We start from the raw sequence: 27,542 nt of genomic DNA, 5'->3' as shown, positions 1-27,542 counted from the left end.
TTGGTGACTCGGACCTAGTGGCTCAACAAGTTTCTGGTACTTGGGATTCCAAGGACCCCCTCATGGCAACGTATCGTCGAGAGGTGGATATCGTTGCAGGTCATTTCAAGGGTTATCAGGTTGATCATGTAGACCGGCGAAAGAATGAAGCGGCGGACGCTTTAAGCCGGTTGGGCTCCCAGCGTAAACCGGTGCCGCCCAATGTTTTTCTTGATGTTTTGCATAACCCGTCGGTCAAGTTACCCACGGAGGAGGACTTAGCTATTCCTGATCCGGAGGCTCAGTTGGTGGCGGCACTTCATGTCACCCCGGATTGGACGATCCCATGTTTGGCGTATATGAACCGGGGTGAGTTACCAGAGGATGAAGTTCTGGCCAGGCAGATAATCCGGCGTTCCAAGTCCATGACTATTGTCAATGGCGAGCTACATCATTGCAGTGTCTCAGGGGCTTTTCAACATTGTGTTTCTCCTGAAGAAGGTCGTGAAATTTTACGCGAGATTCATGAAGGTGATTGTGGTCATCATGCCGGTTCAAAGTCCCTGGTGGCTAAGGCTTTTCGTCACGGTTTCTATTGGCTGACGGCTCATGCTGATGCTGAGGACTTGGTCAAAAGGTGCGATGGTTGTCAGAAGTTTGCACGCCGGGCTCATGTTCCGGCTCAGGAGCTGAGGATGATTCCAATTACCTGGCCGTTTGCAACCTGGGGGCTTGATATGGTTGGACCCTTTAAGAGGTCTAAGGATAAGAAGACCCACCTCTTGGTGGCGGTTGATAAATTTACCAAGTGGGTGGAGGCAGAACCAGTTAGCAAATGTGATGCAGCCACGGCGGTTCAATTTATGAAGAAGGTGATATTCCATTTTGGTTTTCCACACAGCATTATAACAGACAATGGCACGAATCTTTCCAAGGGTGCTATGGAGGAGTTCTGTCAAAGAGAGCACATCCGTCTCGATGTGTCTTCAGTGGCCCACCCCCAGTCTAATGGTCAAGCGGAGAGAGCTAATCAGGAAATCTTGAAGGGGATCAAGCCCCGGCTTATGGTTCCTTTGCAGAGGACACCGGGTTGTTGGGTTGAAGAGCCGCCTTCCGTTTTATGGAGCATTAACACCACCCCCAATAGATCTACGGGTTATACACCCTTCTTCATGGTTTATGGAGCAGAAGCTGTCCTTCCAAGTGATATTCGTCATGACTCACCACGAGTGGCAGCTTATATTGAAGCGGATAATGAAAGAGCACGCCAGGATGCGTTGGACCTGTTGGATGAGAAACGGGACGTAGCGGCGGCTCGCTGGGCGATTTATCAGCAAGACCTGCGACGTTATCACAGTCGTCGGGTTAAAACCAGAACTTTTCAAGAAGGCGATCTAGTGCTCCAGCTTATCCAAGATCAGACCGATATGCACAAGTTATCCCCGCCTTGGGAAGGGCCCTTTGTGGTCAGCAAGAATCTGAACAACGGATCATATTACCTCATTGATGTTCGAGAGCATAAAGACTCACGCAAGTCAGAGGAGGAGACGATCCGGCCATGGAACATAGCTCATCTACGGCCGTACTACACCTGAGCCATAGGCTCCTATCATGTACATATTTTGATGATGTATATATTATGATCAATATAATAAACCGGAGCCCCAGCTAAAGCGGGGTATCTGCTGTTCTTCTCATATCATGAGTGGTTACATGGAGGATTCTGTTTGTGAAGCGACATCCGGTTTACCCTTTGATTCAGCTTTACAGCTGTCTATTCAATATAAGTCACTTGGGGGCTTGGTTGTATTCAAACCATAGCTACACCTCTTGGCTGGCTCAAAAGCCACGACAGTAAGTCACTTGGGGGCTTGGTTGTATTCAACCCATAGCTACACCTCTTGGCTGGCTCAAAAGCCACGACAGTAAGTCACTTGGGGGCTTGGTTGTGTTCAACCATAGCTACACCTTTTGGCTGGCGCAATGCCATTACTTAGGGGCCAAAGAGTGTTGTCAAGAACAACTCAAACATAGGCACCCGTTGAGCACAGCTCAAAATGTTGCTTGGAGATTCTTTGCTATCGCAATGAACAAAGAAATCTACACTTGCAATAGGCTATCAAGCCGTGGCTTGGAAGCCTGGTATATACACCTAAAACCCCGGGTTAACCTGCCTTCATTAAGTAAGTCACTCCACCCAGGTAAGCCTGGTATGACCTGCCAACTTGACAAGTCAATCGCATATGACCCTGAACTTGTCAATGATAGACCGACGATTGGTTAAAGATGGAGGACCATCTTAAAAGTCTTTGTAAAACGGTTTAACTCAGTGGTCTGGCTGCCCATGAAAAGCCTCGCATTTGGGCCTGGCAGCCCTTGAAAAGCCTCGACTACAAGTTTTTTTTCTCTCTGGTTTTTATTGGTCAGTTTTGTTTTTCTCCCTTGTTAAAGTTTTGAGCTAAACCGGCGTCTAATGGCCCGGCCTAATTGTAAATCATCCATATAAACCGGTGTTTATTTAACCCGGCCTGGAGTTAACTATAAGTTGCCAAGATGATCATCCGGTGTTTATCATAACCCGGCATCACTTATTATATACCAGCATAACATGGTTTGAGTTATCAATACTCAGTATTTGGGTCGTCACCCTTATTACAAGAATGTTGGTAAACCAACAAGGGGATTCAATATCACAGGTATGATATGTTTCATATTTCATTATTCAAAGCTACGGTTATCAACCTTGGCTATATATTGGGCATTATGCCCCGTCCGGCGGTAAACCGCCAGGACAGTTTTCACTTTGTTTTATGCAGAAACAGGGCTGTATAAAACCGATAAAGATCATAAGCAAATATAGCATGACGGATTAACAATATTGTGTGCAACAAGTATGCACGATGGCATATCAGATCAGCTGTTCAAGCTAGCCTATTACAAGGCGTTTCGACTGCCCATAAGAATGATTGTTTTTCACAAGGATGACAATAGGCACAAGTTAAACCGGCTTCCGGATTATGATTCTGCCTCAGGTTGATGTGAAGGTTGCGGATCTTCCTGCACCGGTTCACCCTCCTTCTCTCCACCCAGTGGCTGGAAGTCAATAGTTGTCCAATCAATTCCTGATAAGGCTTGAAAGACAGCTTCGTCATGTATAAGATCAGACGGTTCAACATCAGGAGCGTAAGTGTGCTTACGGATCGGCGGGATCAGACTTTCCACGTCATAAGTTGGAGCACTTATTCGCTTGCCACTGGCGTCATATACATTCTGGTAAATTGACAAGTTAGTATCTTCAGCCAACTTACTTGCCAATGGTCGCATCTCTCTTGTGATAGCCCGGAGATCGTCATTGTTAAATTCTGAACCGTCCTCTTTTTGGCTTGGGTAACCATTTCCAACATCTTCCGGATCAAGGTCAGAGATCCAGGCCTTGGCGCGCGTCAGTGCAGTAAGGGCACCGGACCTAGCAGCGGATTTCTTCAATTCCATAATCCGGGCAGGCATCATAGACAATTTTTCCAGCGTTTCCTTGATTAGCGACGGGGGCAGATGGTTATTGGAAGCTGTGCAGATAGCTCGTTGTGCGCCGGTATAAAGCTGTTCTACCAAAGTATAGACGGCCTTCAATTTTTTGCGCATATCTGTGCCAAGATGAGTGACACGGCTACCTGCAAAAGGATCATATTATTATTAAACCAGAAGTTTTTATAACTGGTGTTGTTACATATTGGTGAAGAGATTGTTACCAAAGATGGCAGAGGTCATGGCATCAATCTGCCGCTTCAGGCTGCTCAGCTCTTCTGTGGCCGGTTTAAGGGCGTTTTCCGCATCTTCTGCCCGCTTTAACAAGGTGGTCTTTTCAGTTGCCCAATCTGCCCGTTCGCCTTTGAAGAATTCCTTTAGCTGCTCCATGGTTGTTAAAGCGGTGGTCAGCTCGCTCTTAACTTTGCAAGTTTCGTCTACCTGAGACTTGATGTTTCCTTGGAGATCAGTGATTTGGGAGTCTTTTTTGGACAACTCAGCCTGCAAAATACAGATAACAAGTTAGCATTACAACACTGAAGTCCCAACCACATAACAAGTTATCTACTTGACACTTGGGGGCTAATGCGGATTGCTTCTTATCAGTTATTAATTTAAAGTCTCATGCACATAACAAGTTATCTACTTGACACTTGGGGGCTAATGCGTATTCGTTCAGATTCAGATGGATTGTCATCATTATAAGTGGTGAGATCAGTAGGATGTACCGGTTCATTCTAAAAAGATATAAGCCGGTTCATGGGGGCTACACCAGCAAAATGCAAATATCGATTCAAGACCCGGTTCAAACCAATGTTATGCACCGGTCCTTGGGGGCTACTGGAGTTGATACGTTAGACCAGTTCTAACAAAAGGACTATTGGAATATTTATGCAAAGGGAAAGTGACATTTACCTCACACCGCTCCTTCATCAGGCCTACTAAACCAGCTTCAAAGTCGCGGCTTGTATACAGGCGGTTTAAAAAACCAGAATGAAGGTCTTCAGCGCTGAGGTTGGTATAATTGGATAACTCGGATTTCCATTTCCCTTTGTCCATAGCAGAACTTTCTTCTTTGGCGCTATCCTTTGATAACGCGACAGGACGACCAGGGGAGCTGAAACCAAGGCCAGTTACGACAACATCGTCGTCCGTAGTTTTGGCAGGGCTTGGCGGTTTATCGGATGCTTTAGCCGGACTCGGCGGATCAACAGTTGGACTTAATGGATCAGCTGACTGGCTTGTTGGATTATGTTCTACCGGTTCAACAAGCGTGTCGGTTGCTTGAGGTTCTGGATTATCAATAACAGTGTTAGCCTCCGGGTCAATGGCCTCTGGGGTTTTCTCCGGCTCGGTAGCCGGTTCATGGTCGGTTGGCCTATTCAATCTAGCCTTCTTGCTTGGTCTAGCTTTAGCACTGAAAAACAGCAGACACGAAGATCGATATGACAATATAATACAAGACCAAAAAGTTAAAAGTATGTTATGCTTACCCAGGGACGGTTCTCAGAGGAGGAAGTTGTGTCGCTGACGACTCGCCAGACGATGAATGGGAAGTTCCCTGATAATTTGAGTCAGACGGATAAGAGGATATCAGATGTAACCCGCCTTAGGATAAAGGGTGTCAGGAGTATAAGCAACCTCTTGGCGGCGTTTACGAACCGGCGAATTTGGTAAACCGGAGGAGGTCACCACTTGGCCACTATGTCGAGTTGTGCGGCGAGCTTCATGCTGCTGCGTCTTTAAAAGAAAGTGCGGGTCCAAATAAGAAAGAGGGCATGCAAATTTTACTTTCTGAATGGCTCGACGGATTCTTGGTACTGGCACAGGATCAGAATCAGAAGAAAGAATAGTTACCTCATCAACATGGCTAGCTTCTGCTTCATCCTGATAATGATCATTGTCAATAAGGTGTATAAAAAATGAACCGAGAGAGTCAAGTTCTACCTCTGAATCCGGAATTTCCAGATCATCATCAATAATGGGCTCGGACGGTTCAACGTTCCTTCTTTTCATAGGCTTTTTTGAAGCCTTAGTCTTAAGCCGAGGATTCTTTACCGGTTTATCTTGTGATTTTTTCTTCCAGAATGGATCATCGACCTGCATAGACAAATAGTAAGTCATCAGAGGAGAAATTTAACAAAGGATGGATAAAGGCAGAAATACGGTAGATTATACCTTTGGCGGTTTATTGGCAGCATAGAAAGGACTGAGCCCGGTTTTGCTGCACACATCTATTGGCTCATTAAGCATCTTTTTAACAGCTTCGGTGACTTCATCATCAGTCAGCTGGATGTCAATATGGCGTTGCGGGTATTTCAGATCCCCTGTGTATTCACACATTAAACTGGGCCGTCGGCTTAAAGGTAAAATGCTCCATGAAACCCAGCATCGGACAAAATCCACGCCTATCAGCCCATTTGCAACAAAGGCTCTGAGCTTTGCCAGTTGAGGGGCATATTTTGCTCGCTCCTGGGCTGTCAACCGTTGAGGAAAGGGATGAGCTTGGGTAAGGCGGTGTGGACGGTAACCCGGCAAAGGATTTTCATTGGCTGGGGCTGTGTTGCGGCAGTAGAACCAAGTCTGATTCCAGTCCTTAGGATGACTATGAAGCTTGGCATGAGGGAAATCAACATCTCTCCTCTTCTGAATTGAAACCCCGCCTAGTTCAGTATTGGGGCCATCCGTAAACTCAGTACGGTGGTTTAGATAAAAGAAATCCCGGAACAGATCAATAGTAGGCTCCTCTTGCAGGTACACTTCACAGAATACTTGCCAGTCACAAATATTGGATATGGAGTTTGGACCGATATCTTGGGGATGGATTTGAAAGTCGGCGAGCACGTCACGGAAATTTTTTGATCCGGGGGGAGTGAAGCCTCGGCTCAGGTGATCAGTAAATACAATAACTTCTCCGTCTTGGGGTTTAGGAGGAAATTCTGGACTGGGGACTCGCCAATGAATAGTGTCCTTATTTGCTAAAGCACCCGTTGCAACACAACCAGCCAGCTGCGCTTCCGTAACCCGGGAAGGAACCCAATTACAGGAACAGAATTGTTTGGCCATTTCTGGTGACAAGCTGGAAAAAAGCACGGTATCCGGGTTAAAGTTCATGGTTACAACTTACAAACTGGCGCAATGATGGAAGACTATGATATTTCAAGCATTTGGCTGTACTAAACCGGATTTCAGCACTTAAAGCGGGTTGGCGGTTTAACAGAGGGCTAATGGTATATGATGAGTTATCAAAGTTTAAAGGATAAACCACCCACAATGGTATAGAGGCTACAGATTTACAAAAATTTCTAAGTATGGCGCAAACAGATTTCACTGATCGGTGGTATAAATTTGGATCTGTCACAATTCTAAAAAGAGGAAATAAATTTAACCTAAAATGGTGGCAGTGGAAGAACACGTTTGTTTGATTGGATCTCAGGCAGTAAAAGGTGTTTTCTGAGGTTGGTAAAGGGCGCTAGACTATCATCGCCTACTTCCACTATCAGTTGCAAATCAAGTTATGAGATCTAAGAACAGAAAGAAGACGAACAGGGAAGAACACCGACAAACGGCGGAACCCTAATGCAGATCTGAGGTTGAAAAGGAAATGAACTCACCGATGCTGCGAAACAGCGAAGGAGCGCCGCGTTGCTCTGGCTCGATCAGGTTGATGCAGCGGCCTTGGTTGATGCAGATACAAAGGACGACGGCGGCAGCAGAGCTCGGGTTCTGAGACGTCGCGAGGAAGAAGGAGACGAAGAGAAAGGGGGAAAACGGAAAGGACCCTTGGCCGTATTTATAAAGACGAAAGGATAAGGGTTAAGCGCAAGAATCGAGGAGCCTAACAAATGGATATGTGACAGATTTGTTGCCTCGATTGTCGGAGGCTCATTAATGAAGGTGAGGAATATACCATTTAAAATAACAAATGACATCATGGCGGTTTATTATGATTCTGGATGATGACGTCATGGCGGTTTACAAGATTTATGCGAAGATATGGAAGAAGAAATTTTCTCAAGGTTTTGGAGATTGACATGAACCAGTTCAAATCAATCTGGGGCCTAATGTTGGGGATATTACTACTAGGTGTAAACTGGCCAAGGAAGCCGGGTTATCCCCATAATGGATTGTTATACTTAAAAGCCCATGAAGATAAGGAATAAAGCGGTTTACTACAGAGACTCGAAGGCCCAAGGCCCAAAGGTAGATTAAGGCCTGTAGCTATAAACCGCCATATAGTACATGACTTGTATTGTAAGGTACGACAAAGTAGAGACCGAGCCGGTATGTGTATAAACCGGCATCGGGACTCTGTAAGCCGGCGGGCGTCGACCTGTGTATATAAAGGCACGACCCGGCGGCGGTTCAAGGACAAAAAAACAACAACTCGAGACTCAGGCAAAGCGTATTCGCTCCCTGGTCATCGAAACCCTAGCAATTCCATCACAACTAGACGTAGGCTTTTACCTTCATCGTAAGGGGCCGAACTAGTATAAAACTCTCGTGTCCCTTGTCCGGTTTAACCTCTTTAAGCTAACCCGTTGCGATGGCTCCATGACTAAGTCCTTTCGCTAGGACATCTGTCGTGACAATTCCACGACAGGCGCCACCGGAAGAGAAGGGGAGAGGGCCCCCCTTCTTATTCTTCTTCTTCCTTGACCTCCTCCCTAGATGGGAGAAGGGTTTCCCCTCTGGTCCTTGGTCTCCATGGCGTGGGAGGGGCGAGAGCCCCTCCGAGATTGGATCTATCTCTCTGTCTCTCTCTGTTTCTACGTTTTGGTCGGCGGCCCTTTCACCATTTCGTATATATATGGAGATCCGTAACTCCGATTGGACTGAAATCTTCGTCGTGATTTTTTTTCTAAAAATTAGCTTTCTTGCGGCCAAAGTAGAGAAGCAACCGCCTTACGGGTGGCCCACGAGGGTCAGGGGCGCGCCCCCCTGCCTCGTGGCCACCTCGGGCACCGTCTCGCGTTGATTCCTCTTCCCATATTCTCCAAATATTCCAAAAATATTCTCCGTCCGTTTTTATTACGTTTGGATTCCGTTTGATATGGGGTTTCTGCGAAACATAAAACATGCAACAAACAGGAACTGGTACTGGGCACTGTATCAATATGTTAGTCCCAAAAATAGTATAAAAAGTTGCCAAAAGTATATGAAAGTTGTAGAATATTGGCATGGAACAATAAAAAATTATAGATACGACGGAGACGTATCACTGATGCATCTATTCCAGCCGCTGATGAAATTGCCAGGGCAACCACTAGTGTTGCGCCTGAAGAACAAGCCAGGCCAGCTGAGGCATCAACCGCTGAGACTGAAGAAGCTGAACAAACCAGGCCAACTGCATCAGTTGTGCCCGAGGAAAATGAACCAATTTCCTCTGCTCCTCCTACACCAACACCAAGTCCATTTCTTCCTTCTGCATCAGAAGCGAAGAAAACCAAAGCTGCGGAGCGAGCAGCAATAAAGAAGAGGAAAGCATCTGCTTCGTCACTGTCTTCAGCACCGAAGAAGATGAAGATATTGACAAGCTCTTTTGAGAATCCCATTGATGTTGTTCCTGTCTCTAGTATGCCATCAGAGGAACTCGTTCCTTTTGGAGAAGAATATGTGATCCCAAGCGGATCTGATGAAGACATTCCTTCTGCTACTTCTTCAGAGCAGGACGAAGAAATTGAAGTGGATGATATCCCTTCAACTCTAGTTGTTTCATCGCCAGTGCCTCAGTTCACAGCTGAAGAGGCAGGCGTTGAAGAATTAAGTGAAGAAGATGAAGACGTGGACATTGGGAGCACCACGCCTGTGATGAATGATGACTTTTGGGAAAGTCAGCACCCCAACTCTCCTTTGTTCACGCCACTGTAACAAATTCCTCAGTCCCCAATGCACACTAAAGTTAAAATGGGCTCTGACAAACCTCACACCACTCCTTCCATTCCTGAAGAAATTCCAGCCACTAGTGCTGATGAAGAAAAGAAGACCCAGGATGCAACTGAAGCAAAAACTGAAATTCCTCAGGCTGTGGTGCCTGAGAATGTGATTCCTGAGCCTCTGATGACTTTGACTGATACTCCTCAGCCCAAGCCGAAGAATCCCTTCTCTAAGAAGCAAAACTTCAAGGATGATGACTTCTTCCACGAGCATGTATTCTTCACAGACTACAATCCCTATGACTCTGCTCACCTACGAAGGAAGCGTTTCTAGACCGCAAGCCAAGCAAACTTCTATTCTTCACTGCTTTTTGATAAGGACAAAGTCTTCGACCATGAGCATATTCCTCATGTGGACATGGAATCGCTGCCTTACTTCACACCAGTTCTCAGCGTTCTTCATGACGCTAGATTGCTCAACTTCTGCACCGATATGTGTGATTGGAATGAAGAGCTAATTCTTTAGTTCTATGCGATGCTGCACATTACAGGAAATGCTGAAGATGTGAACTCTTGGGTGTTGGACTGGATGACAGAAAACACTCACTTCAAAGCACCGGCCTCTGAATTGCTTCATGCCCTGCCAGTCAGTCCTCCCCTTGAAGGTGCTCGTTGTATATATCATGAACCTGAACTCGCTGATCACTATATGCAAGTGTTGATGAAGCCACTGAAGCCCGGTCAAGCCCCAAGGACCAAATTCCTCATGAAGGAATTGCTATATGTGCCACGGACTGTCTATCGCATTCTGACCAAGACATTGAGTCCAATCAAGGGCCACGACTCGAATGAAGAAGAGGTCGTTGGCATCATGAAGAATCTTCTTTTCAATATCATCCATGGAGTTCCTGTCAACTACCATGATTTCTTCATGAGGACTCTGGCCAATGTTGCATTGTCCCCTTTTGAATTGAAGCCTTACGCTCCCTGGATTATGAGATTCCTCAGATCAAGGTCTTCAATCAATTACAAGGCGGACACACTCAACCATGGCAGCTACTTGCCCCCCATTGAAGTCCTCAAGCGGACATTTTCCTCAGCTGATGAAAAGGGCAAGGCTACTGCTGTTATTGATGAAGGCATTCGTCCATTGGATGGTCAGTTCCGCAAAGCTGCATCTTACTCCACCAATGATGACTCTACCACTCACGACTCTGCCGCCAATGCCTCAAAGAAAAATCCTCAAGGCACAGCTCCAAGGGTGATGACTGATCGTGAGCTTCTCCTCAGTCTTCACCAGAAGGTCGATCGCAACCACAAATGGGTTAAGCGTCAGTTTGGTTCAATTCTTCACAACATGACTTCTACGCACAATTCAGTGAAGAAGAACCACTACTACCTCCATGAAGTATTCAATCGCACCTGGGCTATTCAGTCTCATCTTTATGGTGAAGAAGATCTGAAGCAGACGGGCTTCAAGCAGGACTTTGACTGGTCTCAGCCACCGTCGAAGAAATTCAAGAAAGTCAAAGTTCCTTCTTTGGTAGCCAGCTCATATTCTTCATCTCGCGAGACTGATGAGCATGAAGATTTGGACGACACTGCGGCAAGCCCTACTTCAACAACCGACCCCAACAACGCTGGCACTCCTCCATCGTCTTCGTGATATTATTCAGGGGCGTCAGTCCTCATTTTTCGTCCCTTTTGGTCATTCGATGACAAAGGGGGAGAAATTTGAGTTAGTCTTCAAGCGGGTCTTTATATGGGCGTTTTTTTCTAAGTTACAACTCTCGTTCTTCTGAAGACTTTATTGGATCGAGTTGTAAACTTAAACCCGATGGTGGTCTGATACTTTTGCTATGTTCTTCTGCATGCTATTTCCTCATATATGTTAATGCACGCATGCTGAATTACATCAGTCACCATATTTCATCATGCATTTCAAATTCTTCATATCATATGTTAAAATGCGTGTATGAATTACAAGATATAGGGGGAGGTCTCCATGATTCTACTCTTCAAGTGTGCATTGCTTCAAAAGCAAATTCCTCACTATGCACATCTTCAGGGGGAGCTCTTCTATATCTTGCAATCAAATTCCTCAATATTAGTATTTACACTTCACATGTTTATCCCCGTTGAAAACTTAACCTATATTGTCATCAATCACCAAAAAAGGGGGAGATTGTAAGTGCATCTAGTGCCCCTTAGTGATTTTGGTGTATTGAAGACTTATAGGTTAAGGGACTAATGCGTTTGTGAGTGTACACAAGTCTATAAGTCTATGAGGAGTTTGATATTTACAGAGAAAGTCGACGCCTAAAAATGAATGCTTCAACTGAAGACTTTGGATTTCTGAAGACTTTGAAAGTGAAGAAATTGGTGTGACCGTGAAGACTCTATATTCATGCGAGGAATATGAAGGGTGAAGACTTTGTTTTCATAGTTTCGTCTTTCTCTTTATTGAGTCATAGGAAACACCGTACTATTAAAGGGGGTCGAGGAAAAACTAAGGAAAAGTTTCCAAGTGATGCTCATCTCAAAATCCTACACCTACCAATCCTTTCGAGTGAAGCCATTGGAAATCTCATGCAGTTCAGTAAATTTCATCAGTGACAGAGACGAAGTTCTTCTAGTCTCTGAGGAATTTGTTCTGACTGGGGAGTTAGGAATTCGCTAGTGCGGATTGCCTACAAGTGAGGATCATGATAGCCCTGAGGAATTTGTACCTCAAATTTCCGACCGTTGCTGTGCTATGCGCCAGCTGTCCCAAAATATCTTATCCACCTAACGGTCATATCATTGAAGGGCATTTATGTCTTATCATGTCGGGCTGCTCCCTAGGCTATAAATAGCCGCCCCCCTACAACCACTAGCTGGATGGCTGCTCCGAGATAAACTGACACTTGTCATTGAGAGCATCCCATCCTCTGAGGAGTTTGAGCGAAAATCATCAAGTGAGGAAAACCCAAACCCAAACACCTACAAACCCAAAGTGATTGAGCATCACTGAAGAAATTGTTCCTGTGTGGATCCGACGCTTGTTACCTTTGAAGACTGTGCATCTTCCAGACGGTTAGGCGTCATGGTCTAGAGCATCCAAGAGGAAATTGTGGATCGCCGAGTGACCGAGTTTGTGAAGGTTTGGATGTCACCTGAAGACTTACCACGAGTGATTGGGAGAGGTTTGTGTGACCTTAGCTCTAGGAGAATACGGTGAGGACTGTGTGTCCAGGACTGTGTGTCCTCAGGTTTAAATACCTAGCCGCTCCAACCACACGTACAACTGTCACGGCAGTTGGTACTGGTCTACCAAATCATTGTCTTCACCGAGCTAACTGGTTCTATTTACCCAACCCTTCCATTTCCTCATTATTGTGTGTGCTTGTTCATATCTGTTTGAAGACTTTGACTGAAGACTTTCTCAATTTCCTCAGTTCAATTTCTTTAGTCTGTTTGTCTTCATCCTGTTTTATCCTGTGCTTACGCTTCCTGTACTCTGTGTTTGTATCAATTTCATCATAATGTCCATGCTTACGTTATGTCATGCATGCATCTGAGTACTTATTCCACTGCAAGTAGTTCTTCGCTTAGGAATTTCCTCACCCTGAAATTCCTCAGTGAAGAATTCATAAAAATCGCCTATTCACCCCCCTCTAGTCGACTTAACGCACTTTCAGCATGGTGTTGAAGCAGAAAGGCCCGTACGGGGTGATGAATACCGTTGCGGCTTAGTCGGATTCCTTCATCTTAATTTTACGGTATCCGGAGTATGCGTCGAGGAAACACAGTGAATCGTGTCCGGCGGTTGCATCGATAATCTGGTCGATGCGAGGTAGTGGGAAGGGGTCCTTGGGGCAGGCTGATGTCTACTACACAACCTTCTTCTTGTAGACGTTGTTGGGCCTCCAAGTACAGAGGTTTGTAGGACAGTAGCAAATTTCCCTCAAGTGGATGACCTAAGGTTTATCAATCCGTGGGAGGCGTAGGATGAAGATGGTCTCTCTCAAACAACCCTGCAACCAAATAACAAAGAGTCTCTTGTGTCCCCAACACACCCAATACAATGGTAAATTGTATAGGTGCACTAGTTCGGCGAAGAGATGGTGATACAAGTGCAATATGGATGGTAGATATAGGTTTTTGTAATCTGAAAATATAAAAACAGCAAGGTAGCAAGTGGTAAAAGTGAGCGTAAACGGTATTGCAATGCTAGGAAACAAGTCCTAGGGTTCATACTTCCACTAGTGCAAGTTCTCTCAACAATAATAACATAACTAGATCATATAACTATCCCTCAACATGCAACAAAGAGTCACTCCAAAGTCACTAATAGCGGAGAACAAACGAGGAGATTATGGTAGGGTACGAAACCACCTCAATGTAATTCTTTCTGATCAATCTATTCAAGAGTCCGTAGTAAAATAACATGAAGCTATTCTTTCCGTTCGATCTATCATAGAGTTCGTACTAGAATAACACCTTAAGACACAAATCAACCAAAACCCTAATGTCACCTAGATACTCCAATGTCACCTCAAGTATCCGTGGGTATGATTATACGATATGCATCACACAATCTCAGATTCATCTATTCAAACCAACACAAAGTACTTCATCAAAGAGTGCCCCAAAGTTTCTACCGGAGAGTCAAGACGAAAACGTGTGCCAACCCCTATGCATAAGTTCACAAGGTCACAGAACCCGCAAGTTGATCACCAAAACATACATCAAGTAGATCACATGAATATCCCATTGTCACCACAGATAAGCACATGCAAGACATACATCAAGTGTTCTCAAATCCTTAAAGACTCAATCTGATAAGATAACTTCAAAGGGAAAACTCAATCCATTACAAGAGAGTAGAGGGGGAGAAACATCATAAGATCCAACTATAATAGCAAAGCTCGCGATACATCAAGATCGTGCCAAATCAAGAACACGAGAGATAGAGAGAGATCAAACACGTAGCTACTGGTACATACCCTCAGCCCCGAGGGTGAACTACTCCCTCCTTGTCATGGCCACCGGTGAGGGATCCCCCCTCCGGCAGGATGCCGGAACAGGGTCCCGATTGGTTTTTGGTGGCTACAGAGGCTTGCGGCGGAAGAAGTCGATCAGGGGAGCCACGAGGGGCCCACGAGGGTGGGGGGCACGCCCAGGGGGTAGGGCGCGCCTCCCTGCCTCGTGGCTTCCTCGAAGCTTCCCTGACGTCTATTCCAAGTCTCCTGGATTGCTTCCGTTCCAAAAATAACTCTCCTGAAGGTTTCATTCCGTTTGGACTCCGTTTGATATTCCTTTTCTTCGAAACACTGAAATAGGCAAGAAAACAATAGTTTGGGTTGGGCCTCCGGTTAATAGGTTAGTCCCAAAAATAATATAAAAGTGTTTAGTAAAGCCCATAAACATCAAAAAAAGATAATATAATAGCATGAATACTTCATAAATTATAGATACATTGGAGACGTATCAGCATCCTCAAGCTTAATTCCTGCTCATCCTCGAGTAGGTAAATGATAAAAGAAATAATTTATGAAGTGTGAATGCTAGCAGGTGCACAAGTTTGATCAATGATAATTTCAATCACCATTATATGTCATAACAGTAGCTCAACTCATAAAACTTTTCATGATCAAGTAACAAGCTATTCACATGTTAAAGCATAGACCATAAACTTTCTTGAAAACTAACAAACTATGTTCTCAGTCATCAAACAATTGCAATTCATCTTATTTTCAGGAAGGGTCTATGTAAGAGATTTGATTTAGCAAATCCCACATACTCAACTATCACACAGTCTTCCATGATTGCTAACACTCAAAGCATATTTTTAGAACAAATAGCATCCATTGAACACAGAGAAAGATAGGGGCTTAATGTTTCGCCTCCCAACTTATTTATCATATAGATAAATGTCAACAATAATAATTCATGATCAAATATATTTGAATGGCCATATATGCTTAGATCTTTCTCCACCACATGATGCTTGCCAACTAAAAAGTAGGTTGGAATGAGAAGGAATACTACTGACTCTTGCATAAAAGTAAAAGATAGGCCCTTCGCAGAGGGAAGCAGGGATTTGCAGAGGTGCCAGAGCTCGAAGCTAAAACAGAGATGAAAATAATTTTGAGAGGTATGCTTTCATTGTCAACATAACGACCAAGAGTTCCCAATATCTTCCATACTAGATACATTATAGGCGGTTCCCAAACAGAAAGGTAAAGATTTTACTCCCCCTCCACCAACAATCACACTCCACGGCTTGTCCAAAACAACGGGTGCTGTCCAACTATCACTACAAGAAATATGTCAACTAGTGACCTTCTGTCAGTGACCCTGGAAGAATTGGTCATAGATCTATGACCATTTCAGACCAATTGGTCAAAAGCTGTTCGGGGGGCTCCAAACCCTAAACTATAACGACCATTTTGGTCAGAAAGGTCGTAATTTCCTTACATGAAATGGTCATAAAGCAGATAGCACTGGTCCGCTGCCTTATTTCTAGCTGATCACGACCAATATAGATGGTCATAACCTTGTAAATTGTGGTGGGTTGCTATGACTAGGCGCCACCTCATCAGTTTTGCCTATGTGTCATGTCCATGTGGCAATTTTTGCCCCAGGTTGTGAAGCAACCTATATTTCTGTCATTCCCGAAATTCCCAAAAAAATCTCATAAATTCTTTGGGTCATATCTTCGTCAAATATGTAAAAAAAAACCTTCCTTGCCTAGTTCAAAAATAATTCAACAATATTCATTTTCCTATTCTGTTCAGAACAACGCTTTGTGAAGGAAGTACCACTTTGGCATGTCCAAATAGTATCCATTTTCTACGGTGCTTTCCTATGCCCAAATAACCATCCTCCACCAAATGCCAGCTCAATCCATTCATTATTTTGAGCCCAGCTTCAACATTCGTATTTATGTCCAATGTGGTACTTTGCAAAGCAAGTACCACCTAGGATCCTCCTTTTGAGCTGTAAATTTGTGAAGACGGTCTTCTTAGTAACTGATCATCCTCAGCCAAAACTCACGCCCATTAGCCATGTACATTTCCCGTACCGCTAATCAAACACTTGGCTGCTAATTCATGTTTGAGCATCGATCGGTCTCCTCGTGAGAATCTTATGTTGTAATTTTCTTCCTAACACCTACCTGGGGAGTGCCCAACCCACTAGACATGCCTAGGCTGCCCAGAACACATGGCAACGCCACGGTCACGCGGTGACCACGCGGCGGGCATGCGAGTTTACGCGCTCTAGAGTTGGGGCCCTCGGCCACTGCCCAAACCTCGACGTATCAGCACCAAACCATGTATTTATGATTAAATAGGTACTTATGTAACTATAAATGATTTTTGGAAAAAATAAATAGAAAACTATGAGGCAGCTGCAGTTCAAATTTGACCCGCTTCCACCTGAATCGGCGGAAATTTGTCTTTTTCACGAGAGGTGGATCAAAACTTTTTACACCCAACCATTTTGTCAATTGTGCATTAAATATGTCCTAGTATTTTTGAAAATTGATTTGGTCCAATTTTGCAACAATTATTTGGGAGGTCCTTCACAAAAAAAACCTCCTTTTGGGCACTCGAACAATGGAAAATGGTTTTTTCCTCCAAAGAAAATGAAAAGTTCCTTAGGCAACATTGTTTGCCATTCCAATATGCACCCTTGTGCACAATATGAGATCATTTGAACAAACTATGCCATGAATGTGGCCATAAGATTGATCATTTGGCTTGAAAGCCATTGATCTCCACACGTGATAGCTCGTTTCTGAGAACACTTTTTTAAAATAATTTCCGTATTACAAGTTTGTTATTTTTCCTGGGAACTTGGCCACATATAATGACACAATGCGAAGGTTTCCCAATTTTTTGATTTTTTTTGAATATTTTATGCCCGTTTCAAAATGCGGTCAAAACGGCGGGAATGACCGTTCCTAGCTAGTGGTTGAATCTTGGATTTTTGTTGGTGTTTCTCTGATTTAATAGGTACTTATGTAACTAGAAATGATTTTTGGAAAAAATAAATAGCAAACTACAAGGCAGCTACAGTTTAAATTTGACCCGCTTCCAGCTGAATCGGCGGAAATTTGTCTTTTTCATGAGAGGTGGATCAAAACTTTTTACACCCAATAATTTTGTCAATTGTGCATTAAATATGTCCTAGTATTTTAGAAAATTGATTTGGTCCAATTTTGCAACAATTATTTGGGAGGTCCTTCACCAAAAAACCTCCTTTTGGGCACTCGAAAAATGGAAAATGGTTTTTTCGTCCAAAGAAAATGAAAACTTACTTAGGCAACATTGTTTGCCATTCCAATATGCACCCTTGTGCACAATATGAGATCATTTGAACAAACTATGCCATGAATGTGGCCATAAGATTGATCATTTGGCTTGAAAGCCATTGATCTCCACACGTGATAGCTCGTTTCTGAGAACAATTTTTTAAAATAATTGTCGTATTACAAGTTTGTTATTTTTCCTGGGAACTTGGCCACATATAATGACACAATGCGAAGGTTTCCCAATTTTTTGAATTTTTTATGCCCGTTTCAAAATGCGGTCAAAACGGCGGGAATGACCGTTCCTAGCTAGTGGTTGAATCTTGGAAAACTTTTTGTGTCTCTCTAATGAAATAGATACTTTTGTACCTAGAAATGATTTTTGGAAAAAATCGTGAGCAAACTATGAGGCAGCTGCAGTTCAAATTTGACCCACTTCCTACTGAATCGGCTGAAATTTGTTTTTTTCACGAGAGGTGGCTTGAATCTTTTGACACCCAACCATTTGATCAATTGTGCATTAAAAATGACCTAGTATTTTAGAAAAATGATTTGGTCCAATTTTGCAACAAATATATGGTACGTCCTTCACAAAAAACCCGATTATTGGCACTCCAAAAATTGAAAAATGATTTTTTGTGCAAAGAAAATGAAAACCCCTCAAATCAACATTGTTTGTTGTCCCAAGATACACACTTGTGCAAAATATTGGGTCGTTTGAAAAAACTATAAGCGGTAATATGTTGAATGTTTACCCAGAATAAGAGGGTACAAAATATAAAAAAACAGAAGAAAAAACAAAACTACGCAAGGTGAATTATGATTGGTGGAATCTGTTGTGGCATGGATCAGTGATGTGGCAAACATCCATCCATCGATCAATTGATACAGCCCACCGCAGAAAGCATCCGTCCATCGATCCATTCATCCAGCCTCTCTCCCTCTTGCCCGAACCCTAGAGCTCCGCTCCTCCCTGCCGCCGCCACCTCCACCTCCCTCTCCCCGATCCAGACCCAGCCACCACCCATGGCGCCAGCCAGAGCAGCCACCGGCGATGGCGACGACGAGGCTAGAGGCCGCCGAATCCGGGATCAGGGCGGCGCATAGCCCCTCCTCCCGTGAGATCCGGGACGCAGTCGCCCATCTGGATTGAGCAGCTCCTCTGGCCATTGCACCGTCTCCACCCCCCAGCACGCGTCCGGATTTGGTGCTCCTCGCGTGACCCACCCCCCAGCACGCGTCTCCACCCTCTCTTCCCCGACGTCCTTGGCGAGGTTCGTCTTGTCCCCATCCCCTCCTCCTCATCCTCTGCCTTTTCCTTCCCTCTCCGTCACCTTGCGGCCTCTCTGTCTCACAGGGAATGAATAGGAGCTCCGGCCAAGGCCATGGACGCCACCAGCAGAAGCTCCGCCTCGGATCTTGCAACCTCGTCGACCAGATACAACAGGTCCCCGCCGCTGCGCCAAGATCCTCCCCTCCCTCCCAGAGAGGCCCTCTCTCCCACACGCTCTGCATCCGCTACGGCCGTCGCAGCTTCCACCTCCAGAAGAGCACCTGCTCCTCGTGCGGTTACCCGGCTGCCCGCATCCGCAAGTCTAAGCTCCGTTCCATGTTCTTGATGTGCAATGGTGAAGAAATAGAGAGCATCGTCTATACTATTCTTCTTCAGAACTTATCATGTTGTTGTACTGTCAAGAGTTCAGTTAGGATCTATCTGTGTTCAGTTTACTTCATATATCTTTGTGAAAAAGTGATGTATTGGCAAAGGTTTAGTTATAATATTTGTCTGTTCAGTTCATACATGCTTGTGCAAAATTACTGCTGTACTGGCCAGAATTCAGTGCTAAAGTTCACTTCATATATGTGTTCTGTCAAAATTCAGTTATGCTCTAGTATTGTACAAACACATTGGAATATATGTACACATATCTGTCAGAAATCAGTGGAATATTTGTTGGTCTCACTGTACATGCACATTCTCAATCATACATTCAGTCATATATTTGGGTTCACCTGAACAAAGGCCGGACAAAGGCCGGACGTAGGTAGCCTTGTGGTTTGTTCCCATATCCCACTTATAAGAAGTGTAAAGGAGATCGATGGCTAACCAGAATCATCTCATTTGGGTTCAGCTTTGATTACATCTTGATATACACAACGCTCCATTTCATTCATCCATATGTTGCTTTCGTCTAGCCTGTTATATGCTGCCTGCTTCTCATGTTGCTTTGTTTTGGTTCCAATCAACCTGAAATATGCTGCATGCTGCTGCTGATGTAGCTCTTCTTTTGTTTCTGCAGAGAGATCGACGGTCGGCTGGGCAATGTTAGCGCTAAACCTTCATGCGTACTCACTCTGCTGCAAGCTTTAATAATCTTGATTGATGCAGACGCCACTGTATGCATGCGAATTTTCTTTTGCAGATGCTTTCACTTCACCCTTTTCTTTTTGTTTCTTTTCTCTCGAAACAAGGAAAGGATTTATTCTGACGGCCATCTCTATTTTAGCATTTTAGGACTCTTATTAATTAACATGCCTACTCTTCTCTGTGGTTTAAGGCCAGCCGATTCACACTGCATACATGCATAGCTAGCTTCCTCATCTTCAGTCAATGAGTTTGCCTTGATTCGGGTCTTCTGTTCTCCTGGTGATCAAAATCAACACCGCACCCTTCCGTTCCTATCTTATTTAGTAGTTCCCTTTCGTTTCTGTTCCTGTCATAATCAGTGTGGTAAACTGGTAATCAGCTAGCTCGGTGGTCACCAGAGTACGTACTATTTTATTTACTAGTACTTTGCCTTGGATTGTAATGTGGATCAGGAGATGAACTGTATATTTTGTTTGTGTCATGCATGGCTGTGTCATACATGTATTGACTGAACTTGACTGAATGTGCAATTTGAATCTAGTACTTCTTCCGTTTCTGCTTTCCCCCAACCGGCCATAAGATTTATCTAGGGTTTAAGCTGTTTTGTTTAGTTTGCTTGCGCTGCCTGAAATGATGCACCAATTCTGTATCTTATCCTTGTGTTGGATGGTGGACCTGTCAACGAGTATTATTGACTTGAGTGACGACAGATGCGGTATTGTTTAGATGGGTGGTTTGAATAGTTCGTCCAAAGAAAATTGTTTATAGAATAGAGATTTGGCGAAATATGGTGCTTGTTTATTGCTGTGATGGATACATCCAAGACAATTATTGCGGCTTCATCAGTGGGGTGTATTTTTGTTTCATTCAATGTCTGATCTGATTATGAACATAACCACGGGACGTATTTAGATGGGTGTATTTAGTGGGGTGTATTTAGACGGGTGTATATAAAAATGATTTGATCTTCTCTTCCTTGGTTTCCTGATGCGCTCCTATTCCACAACCACAGGGACGGCACATCGATTGGTGATGAGCAGGATGGGGCCAACAAGCCTAGGAGGAGGAGCTCCATCTGCAGCAGCTCATGCTCATGGAGGAACAAGTCTGAATCGTTGCTGTTACTCTGCTGTCCTGGAGTCACCATCCACAGCAGCCGTGGTGTGGCTGAGCCTCTGCTACGGCTACAACCTCCCTCTGGTGAGCTCCTCCCTGTTCCTTCTTCTCTGATGTAGCTCCTGCATGGCCTTGGCCATGATTTGGGTTGGATGTGGGGCTCTACTAGTTGCTGCTAGATGTTGTAACCAAGCATCAACTCCTACTGGAGCTCTCTGGTGATAAATTCATGCGGTTCTAGGGTCTGTCAGTAGCTGCCCATGTGTACTTGCTTTATATATATGCTCCTATGATGCTCTGGTGATATGGGGTGGCTAATATCAAGATCATGTCGGTGTTGATGCTTATCTTGAGTGTCTCTGGTGGTGGTGGTGTTGACAACAGTTACACACCTAGCTTGCAACTAATATCATTACTGCTAATTTACCTCAAGTTTATCTGAACATGGTTGAAATGAGCACTGCAAATTTTGATGTCTAAAATCAATTTTTACCCCAAGTCCTTAAGTAATTATTTTCATTACATCACAGTTAGCTGAGAATATTGACTTGAATATTTTATGTATGCCCTGATGCATGTACACATACGGTTGAGCAAATACCGAGCTGCAGTGGAACAACCTGGAGTTAGAGAACTTCAAGGACAAGATCAACGAGGTGACCGGCGTTATGGCGGCTGTGTACGGTGGCGACCACAAGTTCTTCGGTGAGCTTGCAGTGTCCATATTGTGTCATATACGATGCTGCTCCGTTGTGCATCTCTCTTTTCTTGTGTGCTGCATCATTGTTGCTTGATAGAGTAAATGATTTCAGTTCTGATTGTGTCAAATCTTTACTATGTACCCTTAGTGTTTACTAAACTGAGGCATTGGGCATTGGAATTTAGGCATTTATGTATAATTTTAGTTTTGGATGTGTCCAATGCAAACATTATAGTCAACTGTCAAGTTGATTCTAAAATGTCTCATTAACTTCATTATTCTGTTATTTATTGTTAAATATGCTATTAGATTTACTTATATTTTGTTCCTAAACATTTTGTTCTGTAACATGCAGATGTTGGCTTTCATGTTTCTTCGTGAGCATCAGGACAAAGAAGTCGGAGGAAGAATAGTTCTAGCTCATTGGAGCTAGTTCTGAGAGTAATGAAGCCCTTTCTGCTGCTCCTATTTGTATGTGTGTTATATGATGTAGCAGAATCTGGCTCATGTGATTGTACACTTGTGGAGCTTGTTATCTGATTGTAAACTTGATGCTGATCACATTTGTATGTGTGTTATATGATGTAACGCTTTGATGGTTGATAATATTTGAAGTATTTCGTGTGTTCTGTGTGCCAATTTAAATACTAGGTATTTATTTGCGTTAAATTAAAAAATTGAAGAATATTGCCCTGATGGCTAGGACCCAGTACTATAACCTGACAATGGGGACCCACCTAACTAGTGAACCCACTTTATAAAAAAGGAAAAAATGAAACTGTTGAGATAAAAAGGCCATGGCCCAAAAATAAAAAGGCTGCAATGTTGGGCTTGTTCCATGAAGCTGACAAAAAATTCATAGGAAAAAATATATAAATGGGATGAATTAATGGGCTCGGCCCAAATAAACACCGAATTGGACCAGGCTGATTCTTGTGCCACATCAGCTTGGCACGCTGGATGCCTACGTGGTCTGGGGAGGCTGCTAGTGACCAAAATTTTGGTCGAAGAACCAACGACCTTTTATAGAAGGTCGTTAATTTCAGTTTACGACCGCCAGCTTTTGACCTTCTGTTTTTGGTCAAAAAAGGTCGCAAATGAAAAACTATGACCTTTCAGCGGCCAATAGTGAGGGTCACAAGTTGACATATTTCTTGTAGTGTATCAACAATCCTGGGGGAGTTTGTTTAAATTATTTGCGATTTTGTTTTTGATCTTTTGATCATAGGACTGGGCATCCCATTTACCAGCCATTTTCTCGTGAATGATGAGTGGAGTCCACTCATCGTGAGAATAACCCACCTAGCATGGAAGATACTGACAGGCCTTAGTCGCTACATGAGCGATTCGGGCATACAAAACAGATTATTATTTGAAAGTTTAGAGTTTGGCACATGCAAATTTACTTGGAATGGCAGGTAAATACCACATATAGGTAGATATGGTGGACACTCATGGAAGGAACTTGGTTCAAGGATTTTGGATGCACAAGCAGTATTCCCGATTAGTACAGATATTTTGGCTAGCAAAGGATTCTAAATAGCAAGCACCACATGTTAGAGGATCCATAACAATATAACTTCTATACAAATATACCCAAGCATAACTCATTATATTGTCTTCCTTGTCCAACTTCAACTAATTTGCTCAGGTTTGAAAATAATTAATGGGGCTCACAATCATAGAAGATGTCCAAGATAGTATATTTATATGTGAAATCTCTCTTCCTTCAATATTCTTTCATGAATTATTCAAGTGAACCAATACAATGTTTTCTAACCTTCAATAAATTTACCACCTCTACTTCTTATATGTGAAGGCATTACTCCCCATGGGAAGGGCATATGAAACATATATAATTTCAGATTTATGATATTCAAATCATTCAACTATTTACTCATAGGATATAAGTGAAGCACACGAGTAAATGACAAACTACTCCAAAAAGATGTAACATCCCAAATTTTCAATTTGGAATGTTATGCATTAGATCATCATTGCGTATCATATGTTATTGCATTTTGGTTTGATCCTAGAAATTCTACGCAACTCAAGGACCCACGGAGAGAGTTGGGAATTTCGTTATTTTCATATTTGAGTTTTTCTCGAATTTTGAAAAGACGATCGTTTGATTTTAATTATTTTCTCTTCGAATATTTATTTTATGAAAATAAAAGAGAGAGGATAAAATGACTTCCTCAAACTAAAGAAATAGTGGAGATTTAATATTAAAATCAAATAAGAATTTTATTCGGATTTTCATCGCTATTTTATTTGAATTAGGAAAAATATGCGTTTTTCAAAATTGCATTAGAGTCCCAAATAAATGTTCACCTTGTCCGGTAGATTTTTAGAGGACAAGGAAAATTTATTTCAGGATTTTTGGAGTCCGCTTAGTATTTCTTTTATTCGTTTTTCTGCGCGGAATAATTTAAAAAAAAAAAGGAAAACCGACTTTGGGCCGTACTCGCCCGGGACTCCGCCCGGGGGGGCTTTATAAGCCGCCGAGGCCGAGGCCGCATTCCACCAGCCCGACCCTTCCGAAACCCTAGCCGCGCCAGCCCGCCGCCGCCCGCGCCGCGCACCGCCGCCGCCGACGCCGCCCGCTGCCGCCGCGCCCCGCCGCCTGCCGCGACCCGTAGGAGCCGCGCCGTCGCCTCGCCACCCCGCCGCCGTCGCCGGAGTTCGCCGCCGCCGCCGCCGGTTTTCTTTGGCCGGTTCGGTTTTTCGGTAAAAACCCTAGATGCGTTTTTTGTTAGATCGTTTTTTTGTTTAGTTAATTAGCGAACGCCCATTCGTTCATTCGTTTTAACAGACGGTTTTCACCGTTTATCCGCAGACAATGAACGTTCGTTCGTTAGTCTGTTCGTCAGTTTTTCTTTTTCTCGGATTTTCCGCGATTATTTTCGATCGCGATTTCTAATCTGATTTTTGTTTTAGTTTATCTTTTCGCTCGTTTATCGGAATCAGGCGATTCAAGCGCCTAGAGTTTCGTCTCGAAACCCTCTTTCTGTTTAATCAACTTAAACAAGTTTTTGCTGCTATAAAATTTGACTTTAGTCCAGATTAGTAAACGAAGCTTGTTTCTTTCGCCGTTTGAGTTTTCTTGCTTCGTTTTATTTGATTCTTTTTTTGCAAACCGGAGTTCTTAAGTTGAACTTTCTGGTTAGACTTTCTTATTTGAGTTTTACCCGTGCTCTTTGCTTGATTGCTTATTGTATGCTTGTTTGTTTGCGATAGAGTACCCGGAGTGCGAAGCGTGCTACTACGAGTCTCTAGGTTTCGCGGATCGTCAGCAAGGCAAGTAACACTTTGATCATACCCTCTTTACTACCTAGTTTTATTGCATTAGACCAATCCTCAAACAATTGCATGGTTAGGATCTGATTAAATTGTGGGTATTGGGAAGTAGATGAGGTAGTACCTATTCACCTGTTTATTATCAAACCTATGGGAGTTACTTCTACGTTGCTTATATTGCTATGCTATGCTCGTAGACGTGGATTGGGTTTGAGTGTATTCCATGACAGATGTGAGATTGTTTACTTAATGGTTTAACGTAAGGTGGCAACTTAAATACACATTTGGGTGGACTGAGGCACCTGGGGAACCTAGTGTTGTCTGTATTTTTGGAAATCCCGGGGTACCGTGTGATTCTCCTATGGACTACCACTCAGGCTCAAAGGGATCATAGGATTATTTATGCTAGAAACTTCTGTGTGCAGCCACATGCCATTATGGGCTCTAGCATAGTTGAGTAAGTTGTGGGAAACCTTTCCATGATGGGCTAGCAGATGTAGGGGATTGTAGGTGTACAGGCCTATCTATCGGTTAAGGGGACCTCTTCGGAAAGACTGTGTCTCGGTCATCCGTTTCTCAAACATCATGTAGTGCGAGAAATCAAAAGGAGGAGATCGAGTCTTGTGGGGAAAAGTGCGCAAACCTCTGCAGAGTGTACAAACTAATCATGGTTAGCCGTGTCCTCGGTTATGGACAACTTGAGTATCTGGTTCTTGGATTATCATGTGGATCTCATCACTCTATATAAAATTAATTTTGTTGGGTTATTAATTACCTTTTAATTGGGATTGAGATGGGGTTTACCATTCTCAATGTTTTCAACCAACCTTGTAGTTAAATAAAATTTATTCCTTTGTTGTAGGAAAAAATTGGCTTTTCGCAAAACATATTAACCTTACAGCCTCCACCAGCCGTATATGCATATAGTGATAGCTTTATTCTGTTCATTACTCTCTTGTGTTACCTTGCCAGCATATTCCATGTGCTGACCCGTTTTCGGGCTGCAACGTATCATGTTGCAGACTTTTCAGACGACGAGTAAGGAGCCTTAGGTCGTGGTCTTTCACTCAGTGATGCCGTTGGAGTTGATGGACTCACTTTATCTTCCAAGCCTTCCGCTGTTATCGTATTAGATGGCCTTAAGCCATATTTATTGTAATAAGTTCTCTTTTGAGACATTCGATGTAATAAGTGTGTGATTGCTACTCTGTTATAAATCCTTCAAGTACTGTGCGTGTCAGCATTACCGATCCAGGGATGACACTGATGCACAAAGATTAGACTGTTTGGGGTCTGGTCGCTACAAAAGATATAAGTGAAGATCAATGAATAGTTAAATAATTATGTAGCTTTGTGAAGACTCTCTCTCATTTAAGAATTTCAGATCTTGGGATATTATTCAAACAGCAAGCAAAACAAAATAAAACGACATTTCAAGGATAGCACTCATCATGTGAAGAAGCAAAAACTTAGGCTCAACCAATACTAACCGATAATTGTTGAAGAAGAAAGGTGGGATGCCTACCGGGGCATCCCCAAGCTTAGATGCTTGAGACTTCTTGAAATATTATCTTGGGGTGCCTTGGGCATCCCCAAGCTTGAGCTTTTGTGTCTCCTTAATTCCTTTTATATCACGGTTTCCTAAATCTCGAAAGCTTCATCCACACCAAACTCAACAAGAACTCGTGAGATAAGTTAGTATAAACCAATGCAAAAACCTTATCATTCTCTACTGTAACAAATCACTAAAATTATTATTTCAACATTGCATACTAAATGTCTCTGCATATTTAATACTCCTATCCTCCAATAGAATCATTAAATAAGCAAACATATGCAAACAATGCAAACATAACAGCAATCTGCCAAAACAGTACAGTTTGTAAAGAATGCAAGATTCATCATACTTCCCTAACTCCAAACATTATGAAATTCTACCACACTGTAGAAAATTTATCAGAGCTTATTATGCAAAATTTTCAACATTTTATCATATTCTGGCTTTTCTAGGGAATTTTTGCAACAGCGATAAACTTTCTGTTTTGAAACAGCAACATGTATACTTGCAAAATAAGCATGGTAAAAGCTATCCTTGACATTTTTATTGAAAAGAGAGATGCAAAACATTATTCTAAATAACATCAAGCAAATACTAACAAAAGAAAATGACGCTCCAAGTAAAGTTACCGATGAACGAAGACGAAAGAGGGGATGCCATCTGGGGCATCCCCAAGCTTAGGCTTTTGGTTGTCCTTGAATATTACCTTGGGGTACCTTGGGCATCCCCAATCTTAGGCTCTTTCCACTCCTTATTCCATAGTCCATCGAATCTTTACCCAAAACTTGAAAACTTCACAACACAAAACTCAACAGAAAATC

General features: G+C 43.2%; 1 protein-coding gene across 2 annotated transcripts; it reads left to right on the top strand.

The window, feature by feature from the left end:
• Positions 1 to 18,593: 18,593 nt before the first annotated feature.
• On the top strand, positions 18,594 to 22,469 carry LOC120966640 (uncharacterized). 2 transcript variants are annotated; one of them, XR_012188197.1, is made up of 6 exons: positions 18,594 to 18,953; positions 19,037 to 19,307; positions 19,980 to 20,076; positions 20,238 to 20,326; positions 21,060 to 21,868; positions 22,219 to 22,469. XR_012188197.1 is itself a non-coding variant. In XM_073502512.1 (5 exons), the coding sequence occupies exons 2-4, from the start codon at positions 19,040 to 19,042 to the stop codon at positions 21,280 to 21,282; spliced, it is 516 nt and encodes a 171-aa protein (XP_073358613.1). In that variant the 5' UTR covers positions 18,594 to 18,953; positions 19,037 to 19,039; the 3' UTR covers positions 21,283 to 21,868; positions 22,219 to 22,469. The 2 variants fall into 2 exon arrangements, 1 of the variants encoding a protein (XP_073358613.1); XM_073502512.1 differs by lacking the exon at positions 20,238 to 20,326 and having other exon boundaries at positions 19,980 to 20,004.
• The last annotated feature ends 5,073 nt before the right edge of the window (positions 22,470 to 27,542 follow it).

The sequence above is a fragment of the Aegilops tauschii genome, chromosome 6, assembly GCF_002575655.3.
Source record: "Aegilops tauschii subsp. strangulata cultivar AL8/78 chromosome 6, Aet v6.0, whole genome shotgun sequence".
NCBI lineage: Eukaryota > Viridiplantae > Streptophyta > Magnoliopsida > Poales > Poaceae > Aegilops > Aegilops tauschii.
The sequence above is the reverse complement of the archived record's forward strand: the minus strand, read 5'-3'. Positions and strand labels throughout refer to the sequence as shown.

Bases quoted from the DNA above. Each gene is read 5' to 3' on its own strand.
- LOC120966640 (XM_073502512.1), top strand. From the start codon at position 19,040: ATGAATAGGAGCTCCGGCCAAGGCCATGGACGCCACCAGCAGAAGCTC. The intron at 19,308-19,979 runs GTGAAGAAATAG...TTGTTTCTGCAG, and splicing joins CATGTTCTTGATGTGCAATG to AGAGATCGACGGTCGGCTGG. The intron at 20,005-21,059 runs GTTAGCGCTAAA...CCACAACCACAG, and splicing joins TCGACGGTCGGCTGGGCAAT to GGACGGCACATCGATTGGTG.